General features: G+C 38.6%; 1 protein-coding gene across 1 annotated transcript in view; it reads right to left on the bottom strand.

Annotated features, from left to right (window-relative positions):
- Cfap54 (cilia and flagella associated protein 54) overlaps positions 1-20,297 on the bottom strand; it is a 311,291-nt gene that overhangs the window by 254,727 nt on the left and 36,267 nt on the right. The window contains exons 15-19 of the mRNA XM_077799225.1: positions 12,185-12,261; positions 6,587-6,715; positions 6,091-6,217; positions 3,985-4,071; positions 3,775-3,896 (exon numbers count right to left, since the gene is read on the bottom strand). Coding sequence (XP_077655351.1) covers positions 3,775-3,896; positions 3,985-4,071; positions 6,091-6,217; positions 6,587-6,715; positions 12,185-12,261 — 542 coding nt within the window. The remainder of the gene's footprint in view (positions 1-3,774; positions 3,897-3,984; positions 4,072-6,090; positions 6,218-6,586; positions 6,716-12,184; positions 12,262-20,297) is intronic.

A 20,297-nucleotide genomic window follows, 5' to 3' on the forward strand; every position in this document is an offset into this window, starting at 1 on the left:
GTCAAGGGAAAGAAGTTTATTTGTCTTCTTTAAAGAAAGAAAGTTTGGCAATTATTTGAGCCATAGCATCATTGTTTAGGAGAGTACCCTGAGGACTGATCATTAAGCCTTAACACTTGGATAAAACTGCCACTGAGGAGCAGAGGTGGCTACAGACGGTTACAGGACATTGAAATAAATATTCAGCATGCCTCCACTTGGTGAAAATCCTTGCAGAGGATCCCTCATAAAAAGCAGAACCTCTAAACACATCTCATGAGTCTATCCTAATAAGATACAATACTCACAATTTTTCTTAAGTTAAAATAGTTTCATTTAAGAAGCAGAAGGAAAAGATATGCCCTGGAAACTTGAGATTTCCCATCTCTCCAGGATGCCCCCAGCCTCAGTGAGAGGAAGGAGTGCATTATGGCAATATAAAAACAAGACTGAGTCATAAAAAAAAAGGAAGGGGAAAATCCCAGAGGTTTTACTCTCCTCGGGATCCAAGAGCCCAGGGATTGGTACTGGGAGAATTTCTAACAGAAAAATAAGGTTTATTTTCCATAGAAATAGAACTGAAGCATCAAAGTCCTCCAAGCATATGATCTTAGAAACACCTGCTGAAAAAAAAAAAAAGGATGGGAACATACCCCAGAAGATCATTGTCCCCTTGGCCTTGTCAGTTCGGACTACCCAATACTGCCAAAACTCTATCTTTCAAATGTTAGAAATTCAAATTTAAAGAAGCTCTTCCCTAATACTGCCAAGGACAGATTTCTCCCACCTTAAACAGTGGCAGCATCTGTTCATCTACAGCCCTTGGCCTGATGTAAAAGACTTGTCATGACTCATCTCTACTTTCTCTCTGGTCTCATATACATGATGAGCCTCTCCCCCACCTTCCTCCTACCCCTGCTGCTTCTAAGCCAGGTACTCTGAACAACCCGCAGAATGGCAAGTGCTCTCTGCCCTTGGTACCCTTGGGCCCTTTGGACACATTTTTCTCTCTGCCTGGAATATCCTTTCTGCTCTCCTCTTTCTCTGGCTACTTGGTATTCTTTCAGTCCTCAGCTTTATTTAATACCATGTCTTTCTATATTCACCTTTGTGTCACCTGTCTTTCAGGATTCAATGTCACCTGAGCTCTCCTGGAGGTTTCTTTCAACACCCCCACTGTTGAGTTAGGTACTCCCCTGAATTCTCCTAGCACTCCTGCAATTAAAGCTCCTATACAACGGACCCACAATCATCTATTTACTTATCTATATTTCCACATTCTGGATTTATCTATAAATAAATTTCAGGGACCACAAAGAGCAGGTGGGGACCAGAAAAGTGGGACCACAAAAAATAAGCAAATTCATCAATATTTGTTGAATAAATAAAGGATTTCTTGTTTGTTTTTATCTCTTGTACTCAGCAAAATACCAGACACATAGTGAACTTTCAATAAATATTTGCTCAATGAATCCCAGGCACTCAGAATTATTTGTTGGATGGATAAATTGATGGACAGATGACCGAAAGTATTACATAGAGACATCTTAAATTCCAATATTCTACTTGTTAATCTCAAACATTTACCCTTCCGGCTGTCTCACACCCTCATTTCCTAGCCCCTGATTTGTTCTCATAGAGATATCGAGTCTTTTGATATTTCCACAGTTACCTTGATGGTGTTACTTTGTTCCCCATTCAATCTGCACTCATTTCTTCTTTTCATACCATGAACATTTAATCCCTACCTTCATTCAAAAAAAAATCCTGCAGAAGTCTTCGCTGTCATAAACATTCTGATTCACTTCTACTAAAACACCACTTCAGGATAATGTCATATCTCTGTGAGTATGGGGCTCTTGCTCTCCAACCTCAGCAAGAACTTCGTGATGCTGGACAGTCCTTTTTCTTGGTGGGAGCTCATCTATTCTTCCCCACTCTCCAATCATCTTCACACTCCCCATTCCAACTGCCCCACCACCTCTATTTCTGGCAGATACCTACGCCTCCTACTTTATCAAATTAATGTGATAAGAAAGCATCAACTTGGGCTGAGGTTGTGGCTCAGTGTAGAGTACTCACCTGGCATATGCAAGGAACTGGGTTCAATCCTCAGCACCACATAAAAAATGAATAAATAAAGGTATTGTGTCCATCTACAACTAAAAGTATTTAAAAAAAAAGAAAGCATCAACCAACTCCCTACTTCATGCCTACAAACTTTTTATATCTGTCAGTTGCTCCTTCCCTGCTGTATCAAAGCATGAGGGGTTTGCCCTGCAGCCCACCCTCAACTGAAGATGGTCCCCTTTATCTGTGCTTTCAATCTCATTCTCTTCCCTCTCCTGTAGGACTTTACCTCATACATTAACTTCATATGTTAACTTTTCATATCTTCAATTTCTCTCTTTGTTCTGGCTTTTCATCATTAGCATAGTAATATACTAATTTTTTCTCTTAAACCCCTCCTAACTCTGTATCCCCCTCCTAGCTTTAGCTTTTCTTTCCTTCCCTTATCAGCAAGTTACTTGTAGCATGACTCTCTGTCTTCTTCCTATGACATTCACATTTGGATTTTAAATATCCAAAGGTCCATGTGTTAAAAGCTTGGTCCCCAGCCCATGGTGCTGCTGGGAGGTAGCGGAACCTTTAGTAGACATGGCTTAGTAACGGGAAGTCAGGTCGTGGCCCTCAAAGGGGATTTTGGGATCCTGGCCTCTCCTTGCTCTTGCTTCCCAGCTACCATGAAGTGAACAGGTTGTTTCTGCGATACACTACCATCATGTTGTACTGCCTCGACACAGGCCCAAATGCAACTGGGCCAAATGACCATGAACCAAAATAAACTTTTCCTCCTTTCAAGTTGTTTATCTCAGGCACTTTGTCACAGCAATGGAAAAGCTAAGTAACACAGCCAGTGCAAACTTTTACAGATCATACATAGAGGCAAAATAACTTGAAATGTGATTGTCATCAGGAAATTAAACTAATATCAACATTTAATAAACCTGCAAGAAGACAGAAGAATTTCCAGGCCAGAGTGAAACACAATTAAAGGAATCAACAAGTGTCAGACACATTTTAGTATGCACAAGGCCCTGGTTTAATTGCCAGCACTCAAAAAAATAAATAAACAGCAACAACAAACAGTATCAATAAGAAATGAGAGGATCTATTGTTATGTATATCTAAAAAGAACAAACTTTTAAAAATTAAAAGACTGGAATGTAAATTTTCAGTATCCATCTGAGAGAGAAGGTACTTTAGCCAAAGGACTTTTCGCATTTTAATTCCATGGTAAGAAATGCACTAGGCTGGCACAGTGTTGTGTCAACATTGTAATTTCCCTCACTGTGACTCCTGATTTTATTTGGCTTCCCATACAGCTTGTTCCTATAGAAAGAGAATCTCGTATTTTAAGAAAGTTCAAGACAAGAGGAATAGAACAGTACCCCTGCTTAGAACAGACTACATATAGTTAATAATGGAATATAAGAGCAACAAATTTTTTTGGCAGGGGGGTACCAGGGATTGAACTCAGGGGCATGCAACCACTGAGCCACATCCCTAGCCCTGTTTTGTATTTTATTTAGAGACAGGGTCTCACTGAGTTGCTTGGTGCCTCACTGTTGCTGAGGTTAGCTTTGAACTCATGATTTTCCTGCCTCGGTCTCCCAAGCTGCTGGGATTACAGGTGTGTACCACCACGCCTGGCTGTCACAAATTATTTTTAAGAAAGAGAAATAAATGTAACATAAATTGTACATCAGTAATAAAGAAATGAAATATTATTACCATCAAAAATTTCTGTGAAGTTGTACAGGTTTCATCTTTCTCATATAATACAAGAGCTTTCTGCATTAAGTAAATTGCTTTGGATAGTTTGTTCTTCTTTATTTTATTCATTACACTTAATTCTGCAAAAGCAAACATTTTACCAAAGGGAAAGATGAAAATTATTATTCAAATTCTTCTGGAAATACAGGTTATCCCCATCTTAATTACCTGTAAAACAATCATCACTTCTGGATTGTTTTTGCTTTTCTGAACCTTTGGCAGAAATGTTTTTGCTCGCAGTTGGAATCTGCAAAACTGAAGAAGACCTTCATTACAACCAGATTTGTGTCCAAGACAGGAAATAGTTTTAAAACATTAAAGAGTAAGTATCTCTTCGTAAAATTATTGCTTCCTCTATTATATCTTTTTTAATCAATAGATAAAAAAATTAAATATATTTACTATGATACAGTTTTTTGTCAGATCATCTTTTATTTGCCACGGTATACCTCAGGACATAGAATTTCCAAATTGTAAAAGGATTTCATTTCTTTAACTTCACCTTAAATAAATCATTGAGAAGGTGAACTTTTATTCACTTTATCTTTTGCATAAAATATAGATAGCAAGTCCTGATACGAATCAGCCTTTCTAGAGAAACTGTTTTATCTTGGTCCCTGCAAGAGCTCCGAGTACCCAGGAAGACCAAATGCTGCTCAACTGAAACACAATTGGTTGCCAGTTTGTTAATCTTGGTGTATAACTGGGACTGACCATCATGGTGGTCCAGAAAAGAAAGGAACCCAGATGAGGGAGAAAAGGATGAAGCTATGCTATCCCAAGGAGATAGAAACCATTGGCTTGATTCTTGATTTTCATATCCAATCCTCAAGAGACCTGGTAATATCTTCTTTCTGTCTTTCTGTCCTTGGAAGGTATTTCTGGGTGCCTATAATGACCTTACAATAACTCCCTTTCATAGAGTTTTAATTATTTGTGCTAATTCATATGCATCACCCTGGGGTGGTGACTGATGAAAAGATGGCAAAAGACAGCATTAAAGAATATAAGGTTTCTTTAATGGCAAAGAATAAGGAAACTTACTTGCATGGGGATAGCAATGCAAAACAGAAAGTAATGCACCATTCTCTCAGTACCTCGGGTTTTATAAGTGCTAATTAAGCTCTCCTGATTATAATCTTTGGTGATAAGGAGAACAGGATTTTAAGAAAACTGAATGCCAGACTCAGATGTCATATTTAATAACATGGTCATATATCGGCAACCACTGTGAAGTTCTTGAATCAGAATGATATAAACAGTACTTAGGGAACATCAATCTGGCAGTAGCATACTTAAGTGAAGAAAGACAAGAGAAACAAAGTGCTAATCTGTGCTAAGGTGGTAGTTCAATAAAGCAGAGGAAAATTCAAGAAGCCCAGAGACATTGCAAAAATTAACGAGTAATTCCATTTAAAATTTAACTCAGTTCTACCATCAATATTTTTAAATGGTTTCTGATTTTTTTCTTAAAAAAATGGCTTTCAAAGACTTATGGACGACAGAGAATATACTATTTAGCCATAACTCCATGAGTAATAAGACCCAATTTCTGCACAAATGAAGATAATACTAAATGAGAATGGGGGCTTTTGTTGTTGTTGTTGTTGCTGCTGCTAGGGATTGAACCCAAGACCTTGTGCATGCAAAGCAAGCACTCTGAGCTATACCTCCAGTCCTAAGCTATATCTCCAGCCTGGGCTTGTTTCTTAAAGGAAACCTGACACAATGATTTTAGACATATTTTGAAATATATTTCCTAACTAAATTTTTTCAGCCCAAAGAATGTTCAAGATTATTATTTTAAGTAACCTCAATTATGTATTAGGCAAACATAATCAAGTTTTCAATTTTATGATGACACAGAGATATTTAACTATTATTTGTTTCTCTTAATACCCAGTAGGTCATATGGGAAACAGTTTTTAAAATCACATAAATGTTTAAAATAAGATGTGAAAGGAAGAAAAAAATAAAAGGATGAAAACAAGGATTTTGGTAGGCACAAAATAATTGTTTTCTTGACTGAATTTTTAAAAATGCTAATAATTTCCTATAACTCTAGGAAGTATAAGTATACTTTTTAAAGAAGTTAACTGATTTGATGTACAAAGTGCAAAGCAATGGAAAATACAGATATTAATCTGAGAAATGAGAAAATATAATCAAATTTATCTAGAAAACAAGAACTCAGTTACACATTTAACTGATTCTATAATTGAACTTGGCTGAAAAACTGATTTAGTTTAAGTTCTTTGCTTTGATGACTACTACCTTGCAATTGGTCGAGAAGTACAACAGCTATCCGGTGCTGAGCTTGAATTAGTTCAAGATGCAAATCCATTATGAAAGTATTTGCTGTGATTGGTTTGTAAGAATTTCCATCTACCTCTGGGGCATACTTTGGTCCAGCAAAGTTGAAGTAGAAATAAAAATAAATACAGTTATCAAAACATCCAAACAATAGCCATGTCCTATTATCACTCAAGTTATCATCTTACTCATAGCCATCAAATTCTGCTCACTTCTTAACCCCAAGCACGTGGCTCACATGCCAATAAATACGCTCCTAGAATTCATCAGAGTGATCTTCATCGACATATCCAAAGACTACTTGCTCTTCTTAATTTCTTCTGGGAACCGAGGAATATATTTCTGTCCCATGAAAGGAAAACTACCACATGCTTATTAAAACCTACTTGTAAGGAAGGTCAGTCCTCTTCCACCTTAAGTAAAACTTCAACCCAATATAAGATTTTTCCATTCCTACCTTGACATAGCAGTGGTCAATTACTGGTGATCCGCTTGGCAAAGTAGTTAAAACACAATTAAAATTCATCACACCAATTACTTTGTCAAGAAGTTCATAAGCAAAAAACAATTGTTCCACAGGACTTTTCTAAAATAATTTTACAAACAAAAAAGAGAGAAAACTTCAGCAAAAGTCATGTAAAATTTCTAAACTCTCTAACAATAATCAAAACCAAACAATAGAAAATTATTTAACAGAATTTAAATAGTCTAACATCAGCAATGCCATGTCCCTTTACTGAATGTCTTTATCTTAGACTGAATGTCAAGTAGTAGCAATGAACATGAAAATAAAAAAGATATTTTCATCATTTTTCCAAGCATAAGTTAAACTTTTCACAAATATGTATAACTTCTATTTGTTGTTTTCAATCTGATTTGTTGATTTTGAAACCTGTACAAAAATGCACAGGTAAATTTTAAAATAGGACTCACATACTTAGTTGTTTTCACATACTTAATTTGAAAACTCACATAGTTGTTTTCACATACTTAATTTGAAAAAATATATATATTATTTTTGAAATCTCAGAATCCCAGAACTAAACGTTTAGACATATAAGAGTCCCTCAAATCCAGCATCTAAGCCATGATTTTCAAAAAGTAAATATCCTTTAAATGTAACTATTCTCACAGAGAAACAAATATAGAGAATAATATAAAGAACAGGCAGCCTTATCTGAGTTTTCAAATTCTCCACATTTTTCCAAAATTTTTTTTAGAAAACAAAGCATAAACATATATGCATAAAATAGAAATGCCCTATATAACTGTCCACAAAGCTATTTCTCTTTTCTGCCTCTAGAGGTAGCCATTGACCATGAATTGGTTTTACCATCCTTTTTCGCATGCTTTTAAACTTTCTCCATGAATGTGTTCTTAACAATATGCAAAACTACTGTGCATAATTTTTAATTCTCTCTTATAAAATTCTGTAGACTGCTTTTTTCTCTCAACCATATGTTGTTGAAAGTTACTCAGGTCGGTGTATGTAATTCAGAGGGTCAGGTAGAGTTTGGTTGTGAACACAGAAGCACTCCAGGTATTTTAAGCAGAAGGATATTTAATGTGCAGAATTAGAGCTATCCATCACCACTGGAAGGCATGGGAGAGGAAGGATCAAGAAAGCTGCCAGTGACAATCTGACTTCATGCAATTCTCAAGGGTTCCTCAGAAGCCTCTGTGAATTTAAGACTCTGGGAGATAGCTGACAACAACCTCAAGCTTCTACTGCACTGAAAGCAGGTGAATTCCAAGGACTTGCTGGGTATTGCTGGTAAATTCACACCTCCCATCTGCCAATGCACAATGAGAACAATATCTATCTATCTCTATCTCTCTCTCTCTCTCTCTCTCTCTCTCTCTCTCTCTCTCTCTCCTCTTTTGCTTACAAATTCATTGAAAGACCAATAACCTAAAACACATGGAAATGAGATGCTGGGAATATAGTTCCAGGCTTCCCCGCTATAATTCAAAGGTTACTATAGAGGGGTCCACAATGATACCAAGCTGACTCTAATTCAAGGCCACTCTAGCCATTCATTCCTATAGCTACAATGAACTGGTGTTACCGTGAAGAGTATGCCACAATTTATTCCCTCATCTGATGAAGGACATTTAGATTGCTACTACTAAATATACTGCAATGTCTTGCATGTAGCTGTGCATAAAGACAAAATTAATACTTCCCTTATAGTCTTTATATCTTTTTTTCTGTTTTCTCTTTTATTCATCTAAAATTTCCAGGACATGTTGAACAGAAGAATGACAGATATCCTAATGTGGTTACATCGGTTTTAATTATTGTTAAATTAAAGGGACTGCCTTTAATGTTTTACTCTAGGCATGACATTCACTGAGGTCTGTGGATGACACTTTGTATAGGATAGGGAAGCCTTCTTCTATTCCTAACTGCCAAAAAGAGTCCTTTTTCAAAAGGATGGCTGTGGAATTTTGTCAAATGAAGCTGCACCTCTTCACCTAGTGATGTGGTCATATTTCTCTCCTTTAATCTGTTAATGTTAATATTGCATTATAGATCCTCCTGTGTCAAGTCATCCTTGCATTTCCTGGAATAAACACAATTTGACTGTATTTAACCATTCACAATATATATCTCCACTAAAGAATCACAAGCTTAGGGAGGTTCCGGAGTAATCCAAGTAGTATAAATTCAAACAGCAAACCTCCTGGAGGACAGACCCAAGATTATAAATCAATTAAGGAGAGAGATTTTCTCCCATGCACTTCTCAGGACCCAAATTAAGTAAACTCTCTGTATAAACAGACAGTTTTTTCTTTTTTTTTTTTTTTCTAACAGACCCTTTCCTAGAATGCAGTCTTATAGGTTCTAGCTTTATGTGAGGGTCTCAGTGCCAAGCCCATCAGTCAGGTGCCCAAGCCTCATCTCCTACCCCTGGACGGCCAGTAAACATCTCGGCTTCCTTAGCAGTATGCCCAGCAACCCACTGCAGCTCCCACTTCTGAGCTTACCGTTCTGGTTTTCAGCTCACTATTTCAGCTTTCAATTTTGGCCCCTAGCATTTACCTTACTTTCTTGTGAGCTCTGAAATGTGCCTAAGAGATATTCGTCCAATGTTGTCCAAAATTCTAGGTGTTTTCTAGCAGAAGGACTTTTAAGTCATCTAGGTTGATATTTGACCAGAAACAGACATCTCTAAGGATTCCTTTTTAAAACTGAAAAATTTCAAAGACCACACACACCCACATATCATCATTATCACGACTACTTCATTATCAACACAGCTAAAATTTAATTAAAATGTGCTTTACACAGACTAATCCTTTAATTGCCATAGCCCTATAAAATATACACTCTAGTTATCATAATCTTAAAATCCATTTGTTGAAGAAACAGATGCTGTGCATTCAATAAAACTATAAAATAGTTTCATGTTATATAATTGGGTACTGTTGGGACAGTACCCAATCTATTTTTTCACACTGTAACTTATACTTATGCAAGATATAGAACTTATTACCCTACAGACTCTGCTAGGTAAGCATATGGATTTTGGATTCTCCTTATGATAAATACTTAGTCTTGTTTCCCCACTTGGTTCCCCAAGGTGGGTCTGAGAATCCCACATTGAGATTTAGTGTACCACATGAGACATAAAAGAAACCATGATCAGCTACCATATACCAGATACTGGTTTCCACAATGTTACCAATATCTCCTTTAAACAAGATAACAACCCAATAGTAATAGGGACTATTAATAATTTTACAAATGAGGACATATTAACAGATTAAATCATTTATACAAGGTCATGTAGTCAATATCAGTCAAGATTCAACTCCAGGTCTAACACTCTTAGGTCACACCAATGAATCACTTCTACCACATCTACCATACTCCAGTAGAGCTAAGCAGGCTGTGCACTGCACAACTTTAGGACCTACCATTCAAACTGCTGTCATCACAGACTTATACTTTTATTTAGACAATTTCTTAGCAGATGGCAAGGAATAATCTTGAGAAGAGGATACGTGTTTCTAATTTAAATAATAATAGCAATAGTTCATTAATGGTCTGTTTCTTTGTTCTAAGAAACCCACTTCATTTAGAGGCTTTAACTGCCAGAACATTTCTATCTCAAGCCAAAATCTAGCACTTATGACTTCCACTAGGATTCCTATTCCTGCCCCAAGGAATAAATAGAGAGAATGAGAGTCAGCCTCAGAGAATAAGGGCCATTCCACAAAGTCACTGATTCTCAAACTCTAGCGTCCTTAAGAATCTACATAAGGAACTTTAAGAACTCCACATCCATAATTCTGGTGGAATGTGTCTGGAGTGAGAAGCAGGAAGCTGTATGCTTGGCGAGCACAAGAAGTGATCCCTAAAAAACCCTGTCAAACAGCTATGAGGTCTCCTCCACCTGCTATGCAGGACAGTCTCTTTCCAATTTGAGATTTCTCAAATCCAAGAGCAATATAGAATAAAGAACTGAAACTTAGAAGATGCACATTCATTTGAAAAAGTAAATTCAGAATGAACCCCTCCCCTTTTCTTCCTATATGTTCATAATGATAACTGGATTAGCACCTAATCCCTTAGGACTTTATGTACTGTAACAAGTATGGCAGAAATGTAGCTGAAACAACACTTTTTAAATGATCACTTGTTCTTATATTTCAAAGGGCTGCTACAAATAAAGGTGACAGGAGCAGGTAGTATATTATTAAAGACACTTAAAGTTATGTATTTCTATGCATTAGAAAAATAAATTATCCTGAAGACTTCTTTTTAATCAAGAGGCAATGCAGCACAGGGGCTAAATGCCGGGACTATGAGGGCAAAACATCTAAGTCAAATCTCCAACCCTTACCATGTGACTGAACAAGTTGGATGTGGTGAAAATGAACACCACTAGCACATGAATCTACTTGGGTGGATCTCAAAAAATACAATGCTGAGTAAAAAGCAAGCTGAACAGGAATACACACGGTATGACATTAATTACACAAATTTTAAAACAAGCAAACAATACTCCATACTGACTCAGAACACACACATAGGTAATAAAAGTGGTAAAATGCCTGAAATTTATAACCAGATATAAGTAGATATTCCACAATGAGAAAAGGGGTTTTATGCTCAAATAATGGAATACATGGTACTTTATATTTCTTTGGAAAAACACATTGCTCATAAACAAATCAATTCCTCTGAGAAATTTCCCAGCAAAGAATTCTACTGTGTTCAATCCAAAGCCACTCAAGGTCCATGATCATGGTATCATTTTCTGATACACAACACCAGCATCACACAGGACAGAGTTTGCTAATGTTCCAGATTTTGCCAATAAATAAGGGAATATAATGAATGTAGGTAGTGGGTATGGGAATAAGAATGATAGAAGAATGAATCAGATATTATTACCCTATGTGCATATATGATCACATGACCTCTGTAATCCTACATCGTCTACAACCTGAAGAATGAGAAGTTATACTCCATTTATGTATGTTGTGTCCAAATGCACTTACTGTCATGTATAAATAATTAGAACAAGTAAAAAATAAGTGAATATAGATGTAGATATATATCAGTCCCCAGAACCCCATTCAGATCTATAGGACAACACAATGCATGATGTACAGAAGTAATTCAAATACTGTAAGAAAAAGAATAATAAAGAAGAGGAATAGCTACTCATCCCCCACTCCTTTCTCCTCTTAAGTAATTGCTCACTGAGAACTTCCCAAGGGCCACAGCTATTCTAAGTGCACTGTGATCAGGTAATAACTCATTCTACCTGTCAAAGGCATTTGCTGAGTAGGCCATCCCCTCTCTATAAATCTATGAATCATAACACATTCAACTATAAATCTTTTTAAGATGTTTAACTAGCTTATGTTTTTAAATGATTGGATTTTTTCTAGAGTAAAAACAAAAGGTAGAAAAATGATCCTGTAATGCATACAGAAACCATAAATTCTCAAGTTTTAAACATTTAAAATTACTTCTACAACAAACTACTGTGATTTAGTTCTATTTAACTATATTCTCTACAATGTGTTGTAATACCTTTAATATTGGAAGAACTTCCTTGATTCTTTTTGGAGTCCCAGGGAATATCTTAATCTCTGTTTTTAAAGGTACATCTGGGAAAAAAAGAAAAGAAAGAATAAAACAAGGAAAAGAGAGAGGAGAGAGTAAGAGAGGAGAAGAAGAAACAAAGGGGAAGAAGGAAGGATCAGAGAAAAGGGGACATATAGCAAGAAATCGTAATCATAATAAATTCTATTAATTGCTTATCTTTTTAATTATAATGATCTTAGAAATGATTCAATACTTTAGAATATGACAGAATACTAATTTGCTCCTCTTGTGTGATTACATTTTTTTCTGTATATGAAGCCAGCTAAAAGTGTCTGGCAGAGCCAGGTGCAATGGTGCCCCTGTAATCCCAGCACTTGGGGCGGTGGGGACGTTTAAGGCAGGGATGACTTAAATCCATGAATTCGAGGCCAGCCTGGGCAACCCAGTGAGTTCTCATCTCAAAAAGAAAAAAAAAGTCTCATTGTAATACAATAAACTAAATAAGAATCTTGTTTATCAAGAAAACAATATCATGGTAGACATTGGTCTTCTTAAACCTACTATAAAGTCTAGTTTAAAATACTCAGAACAGAATAGTATAGAAGCCATATAAATTTAGACAAATATCAGAGAAGACTAGTTTGAATTAGAGGGATATGAATCATAAATATTTATATGACAATGTTGATTTTATAATTTTAAAATGTATTTAATAATTCAAACTAAACAATGTATTACTTAAAAATCTAATAGATGTCTTAAAGCAGACTATCGTAAGTAATATAGAAGAATGGCTTGTACTTTAAGTTCAATGTGCCAATAAGATGATGAGAATAACATTCTTAGAAAAATTATAAGAATTTATATATCTAGCCCACATTACATCAACATATTAGTTCCCAAATTTATAAAAAGGATTTCATGCTCCAAAATCTACTAGTTCTTTAGAGGTGAAACATTGTAACAAAGAATTAATACCTGAGATTATATTTTGCCCATTTAAAATTAACAGAATAAGATAATAGTCTTCTAAAAGTAACTAGTAAACAAAACAATTAAGTAAGAAATGGGTTTTTTAAGTATTTTTTAGTATTTCAGTTTTATCTCAGATGATAAACATCAATGAAGCACAAGGCTGACATGCCTAGTTTCCCCTAACACAAGTTATCCTGTGCTCTGATTTATGCTTGTCTATTTATATTTAAATGTGTATCAGTTAATAATCTCATCTTTCATTCATTCATTCATTCATTTTAAAAAACCCATTTCTTACTTAATTGTATTGTTTTGTTTACTTCTAATAATAGAGAATCTAGAAAACGTCTCCTTGCTGGAAATAAAAACTAGACAATATTTTTTTATCTGAAAACTAAGAAGACAAACTCAGGCAAGGATCCTGGAAAGGGATGAGGACCCAGATCCTCGCAGGGAGCCAGGGTAGAATGGCAGGAGAGCGGCCTTTCCCGCTGAGGCTTCTGGCCCTTCTGAAGAAGGAAGGTGCGAAGCTGAGGGGTGATTTGTCAGCCTTCAGAGGCTGAGGCAACAGGGAATTAGGACAGGAGAGAACAGAAAAGGAGACAAAATAGAGAAGGACATGATTCATTGCACTGATCTCATGAACTCCCCGCTTCAGGGAAGGTGGTGGGGGCCAAGAACATAACCACAACCCAACGATGCTCCCCCTTCAAGAAGCATTTGCTCCCTGGAGAAGTGGGAGAGGAGAACACAGGAAAGGGGATGAAAGGGAAGAGAGAAAGAAAATAAAGATTAAGATAGGAGGAAGAGGGGGATCCAACATGGCGGCCGGCGAGGAAGCAGCGACTCCAACGTCTCCACTTTAACGGGATATGAAAGACTCATCGAAACAGCTGCAGCCTAGCTACGGAGGAACTTCTAGCATAACTTCCTTAAGAGGAGAGCTGCCGTGAACTGGTAGGTTTACTCGAAGTGACAGGTTGCCCCAGAGAAGTGGATCTTGGAAGGCCACGCGGGCACAGAGGTCTAGTCCCCCAACCATCAGCCGCTCCGGCAGGCGGCTCCCCCTGGAGGCCTAGCTCTCGCCCTGGGAGATGCGGCCCCACCCGCCCGCTTCCTAACCAGGCGGCCACAGCTACTCAGCGATAAAGGTGCCCACATGGCGGGTGCAGAAGTTAAGTCCTGCAGACGCCAGCCACCTTTGCAACCCCCGGGAACCCTGAGTGGCTTGGCCCGCCCCGCCCGAACCGGCAGTCATCCGCCATACGGGCTCCCCCGGGAGGCCTAGCTCTCGCCCTGGGAGAAGCGGCCCCACCCGCCCGGTTTCTAACCAGGTGGCCTCAGCTACCTGGAGATAAAGGTGCCCCCGTGGCGGGTGCAGAAGTTAAGTCCTGCAGACGCCAGCCACCTTTGCAACCCGCGGGATCCCTGAGCGGCTTGGCCCGCCCCGCCCGAACCGGCAGTCCTCCGCCATACGGGCTCCCCCGGGAGGCCTAGCTCTCGCCCTGGGAAAAGCGGCCCCACCCGCCCGGTTCCTAACCAGGCAGCCACAGCTACTCGGCAATAAAGGTGCCCACGTGGCGGGTGCAGAAGTTAAGTCCTGCAGACGCCAGCCGCCTTTGCAACCCGCGGGAACCCTGAGCGGCTTGGCCCGCCCCGCCTGAACCGGCGGCGGGTGCAGAAGTTAAGTCCTGCAGACGCCAACCGCCTTTGCAACCAGCGGGATCCCTGAGCGGCTTGGCCCGCCCTGCCCGAACCGGCGGCGGGTGCAGAAGTTAAGTCCTGCAGACGCCAACCGCCTTTGCAACCAGCGGGATCCCTGAGCGGCTTGGCCCGCCCCGCCTGAACCGGCAGTCCTCCGCCATCCGGGCTCCCCCGGGAGGCCCAGCTCTCGCCCTGGGAGAAGCGGCCCCACCCGCCCGGGTCCCAACCACGCGACCGCAGCTACTCGGCGATAAAGGTGCCCCCGCAGCGGGTGCAGGAGTTAAGTCCTGCTGATACCAGCCGCGTTTGCAAGCCGCCGGCACCCAGTGCGGCTTGGCCCGCCCCGCCTGAACCGGCAGTCGGCCTCCACCATCCGGGCTCCCCCGGGAGGCCTAGCTCTCGCTCCGGGAGCAGCCCCCTGCAAGCTAGGCGAACCTTCGACCCATCGGGAGGTTAGGCCCAGCAACCTGCGGAGTGATAGAGGTGCCCCTCGTGCCTGCTGGGTAGGCGGACCTTTGACCGACCAGCAGAGCAGACCTAGGGCCTGCCAGCGTGGTAGACGGATCACACCAATTGGAGGAGGATCACAGCCACTACATGCCCTGCAAGGGTGATTATTCAACTATACAAGAGCAATATAAATAAATAGAGGGAAAATTTCAAAACACAACAGTTTCACCAAGCAGAAAGAAACGCCAGCAGTATGAAAAGACAAGGAAAGAAAGGACCACAGGCAATGCAGGTCAACTCAACTTTAGAAGAGGTAATAGGTGCAACAGATGGAATGTCAGATAGAGAGATCAGGATATACATGCTTCAGATGATCTGGAGTCTCAAGGAAGACATGAGACAGCAAAATCAGATAATGAAAGATCACATTGACAAACAAATCCAGGAAGTAAAAGATCAATTTCACAGGGAGATAGAGGAAATAAAAAACAAATAGAAATACTAGAAATGCAGGAAAAAATAAACCAACTTAAAAACTCAATTGAGAATACTACCAGCAGAGTAGATCACTTAGAAGAGAGAACATCAGACAATGAAGACAAAGTATTTCAACTGGAAAAGAACATAGACAGCTCAGCAAGTCTGCTAAGAAACCATGAACAGAACATCCAAGAAATATGGGACAATATCAAAAGACCAAATTTAAGAGTCATTGGGATACAGGAAGGCACAGAGCTCCAAACCAGAGGAATACACAGCCTATTCAATGAAATAATACGAGAAAACTTCCCAGACTTGAAGAATGAGACAGAATCCCAAATCCTAGAAGCCTACAGGACGCCGAATGTACAAAACCATAAGAGATCCACACCTAGACACATTATAGTGAAGATGTCCAACATACAGAATAAGGAAAGAATTTTAAAAGCTACAAGGGAAAGGAAGCAGATTACATTTAGGGGTAAACCAATCAGGATAACAGCTGATCTCTCAACACAGACTCTGAAAGCTAGAAGATCCTGGAATAACATATTTCAAACACTGAAAGAAAATGGGTTCCAACCAAGAATCGTGTATCCGGCAAAATTAAGCTTCAGGTTAGAAGATGAAATTAAAACCTTCCATGATAAACAAAAGTTAAAAGAATTCGCAGCTAGAAAACCATCTCTTCAAAAAATCCTTGGCAAAACATTGCAGGAAGAGGAAATGGAAAATAACATTGAAAACCAACAATGGGAGGTAGGACAGTAAAGGGGGGAAAGTAGTCAAAGAGGATAACAAATCAGGTTTAGTAACATCAACAAACAAATATGGATAGAAGTACAAACCATATCTCAATAATAACCCTAAATGTCAATGGCTTAAACTCACCAATTAAGAGACACAGGCTAGTAGAATGGATCACAAAACAAGACCCAACAATATGCTGTCTACAGGAGACGCATCTGATAGAAAAAGATATCCATAGACTGAAGGTGAAAGGTTGGGAAAAATCATACCACTCATATGGACAGCGGAAACAAGCAGGCGTGTCCATACTCATATCTAATAAAATAGATTTCAAGCCAAAGCTAATCAAAAGGGATAAAGAAGGACACTTCATACTGCTCAAGGGAACCATAAACCAACAAGACATAACAATCATAAATATATATGCCCCAAATAATGGTGCAGCGGTGTTCATCAAGCAAACTCTTCTCAAGTTCAAGAGTCTGATAGACCACCATACAATCATCATGGGAGACTTCAACACACCTCTCTCACCACTGGACAGATCTTCCAAACAAAAGTTAAACAAGGAAACTATAGAACTCAACAACACAATTAATAACCTAGACTTAATTGACATATATAGACTTTACCACCCAACATCAAGTAGTTACACTTTTTTTTCAGCAGCACATGGAACCTTCTCAAAAATAGACCATATATTATGTCACAGGGCAACTCTTAGACAATATAAAGGGGTAGAGATAATACCATGCATCTTATCTGATCATAATGGAATGAAACTGAAAATCAATGATAAAAGAAGAAAGGAAAAATCAAGCATCACTTGGAGAATGAACAACAGGTTGCTGAGTGACATATGGGTTATTGAAGACATCAAGGAGGAAATTAAAAAATTCCTAGAGTTAAATGAAAACACGGACACAACATATCGGAATCTATGGGACACATTGAAAGCAGTCCTAAGAGGAAAATTCATTGCTTGGAGTTCATTCCTCAAAAAAAGAAAAAACCAACAAATAAATGATCTCATACTTCATCTCAAAATCCTAGAAAAAGAGGAGCAAAACAACAGCAAAAGAAGTAGAAGGCAAGAAATAATCAAAATCAGAGCTGAAATTAATGAAATTGAAACAAAAGAAACAATTGAAAAAATTGACAAAACTAAAAGCTGGTTCTTTGAAAAAATAAATAAAACTGACAGACCCTTAGCCATGCTAACGAAGAGAAGAAGAGAGAGAACCCAGATTACTAGCATACGGGATGAAAAAGGCAATATCACAACAGACACTTCAGAAATACAGAAGATAATCAGAGACTATTTTGAAGCCTTATACTCCAATAAAATAGAAGATAGTGAAGGCATAGATAAATTCCTTAAGTCTTACGATCTGCCCAGATTGAACCAGGAGGATATAGACAACCTAAACAGACCAATAACAATAGAAGAAATAGAAGAAACCATCAAAAGACTACCAACTAAGAAAAGCCCAGGACCGGATGAGTATACAGCAGAGTTTTACAAAACCTTTAAAGAGGAACTAACACCAATACTTTTCAAGCTATTTCAGGAAATAGAAAAAGAGGGAGAACTTCCAAATTCATTCTACGAGGCCAACATCACCCTGATTCCGAAACCAGACAAAGACACTTCAAAGAAAGAAAACTACAGACCAATATCTCTAATGAACCTTGACGCAAAAATTCTCAATAAAATTCTGGCGAACCGGATTCAAATACATATCAAAAAAATTATACACCATGATCAAGTAGGATTCATCCATGGGATGCAAGGCTGGTTCAATATACGGAAATCAATAAATGTTATCCACCACATCAATAGACTAAAAAATAAGAACCATATGATAGTCTCGATAGACGCAGAAAAAGCATTCGACAAAGTACAGCATCCCTTTATGTTCAAAACTCTAGAAAAATTAGGGATAACAGGATCATACCTCAACATTGTAAAAGCAATATATGATAAGCCACAGGCCAGCATCATTCTGAATGGAGAAAAATTGAAGGCATTCCCTCTAAGATCTGGTACAAGACAGGGATGCCCTCTCTCACCACTTCTGTTCAACATAGTCCTCGAAACACTGGCAAGAGCAATTAGACAGACGAAAGAAATTAAAGGGATAAAAATTGGAAAAGAAGAACTTAAATTATCACTATTTGCAGATGATATGATTCTATACCTAGCAGACCCAAAAGGGTCTACAGAGAAGCTATTAGAGCTAATAAATGAATTCAGCAAAGTGGCAGGATATAAGATCAACACGCATAAATCAAAGGCATTCCTGTATATCAGCGACAAATCCTCTGAAACGGAAATGAGGACAACTACTCCATTCACAATATCCCCCCAAAAAATAAAATACTTGGGAATCAACCTAACAAAAGAGGTGAAAGATTTATACAATGAAAATTACAAAACCCTAAAGAAAGACATAGAAGAAGACCTTAGAAGATGGAAAAATATACCCTGCTCATGGATAGGCAGATCCAACATCATCAAAATGGCGATATTACCAAAAGTTCTCTATAAGTTCAATGCAATGCCAATCAAAATCCCAGCTGCATTTCTTGTAGAAATAGATAAAAGAATCATGAAATTCATATGGAATAATAAAAGACCCAGAATAGCAAAAACAATACTAAGCAGGAAGTGTGAATCAGGCGGTATAGCGATACCAGACTTCAAACTATACTACAGAGCAATAGTAACGAAAACAGCATGGTACTGGTACCAAAACAGGCGGGTGGACCAATGGTACAGAATAGAGGACACAGTAACCAATCCACAAAACTACAACTATCTTATATTTGATAAAGGGGCTAAAAGCATGCAATGGAGGAAGGATAGCATCTTCAACAAATGGTGCTGGGAAAACTGGAAATCCATTTGCATCAAAATGAATCTGAATCCCTATCTCTCGCCTTGCACAAAAGTTAACTCAAAATGGATCAAGGAGCTTGATATTAAATCAGAGACACGGCATCTGATAGAAGAAAAAGTTGGTTATGATCTACATACTGTGGGAGCAGGCTCCAAATTCCTCAATAGGACACCCATAGCGCAAGAGTTAACAACTAGAATCAACAAATGGGACTTACTCAAACTAAAAAGTTTTTTCTCAGCAAAAGAAACAATAAGAGAGATAAACAGGGAGCCTACATCCTGGGAACAAATCTTTACTCCACACACTTCAGATAGAGCCCTAATAACCAGAATATATAAAGAACTCAAAAAATTAGACAATAAGACAACAAGTAACCCAATCAATAAATGGGCAAAGGACCTGAACAGACACTTCTCAGAAGAGGACATACAATCAATCAATAAGTACATGAAAAAATGCTCACCATCACTAGCAGTCAGAGAAATGCAAATCAAAACTACCCTAAGATACCATCTCACTCCAGTAAGATTGGCAGCCATTAGGAAGTCAAACAACAATAAGTGCTGGAGAGGATGTGGGGAAAAGGGCACTCTTGTTCATTGCTGGTGGGACTGCAAATTGGTGCAGCCAATTTGGAAAGCAGTATGGAGATTTCTTGGAAAGCTGGGAATGGAACCACCATTTGACCCAGCTATTCCCCTTCTCGGTCTATTCCATAAAGACCTAATAAGAGCATGCTACAGGGACACTGCTACATCGATGTTCATAGCAGCACAATTCATGATAGCAAGATTGTGGAATCAGCCTAGATGTTCTTCAATAGATGAATGGAT

The sequence above is a fragment of the Urocitellus parryii genome, chromosome 5, assembly GCF_045843805.1.
Source record: "Urocitellus parryii isolate mUroPar1 chromosome 5, mUroPar1.hap1, whole genome shotgun sequence".
NCBI lineage: Eukaryota > Metazoa > Chordata > Mammalia > Rodentia > Sciuridae > Urocitellus > Urocitellus parryii.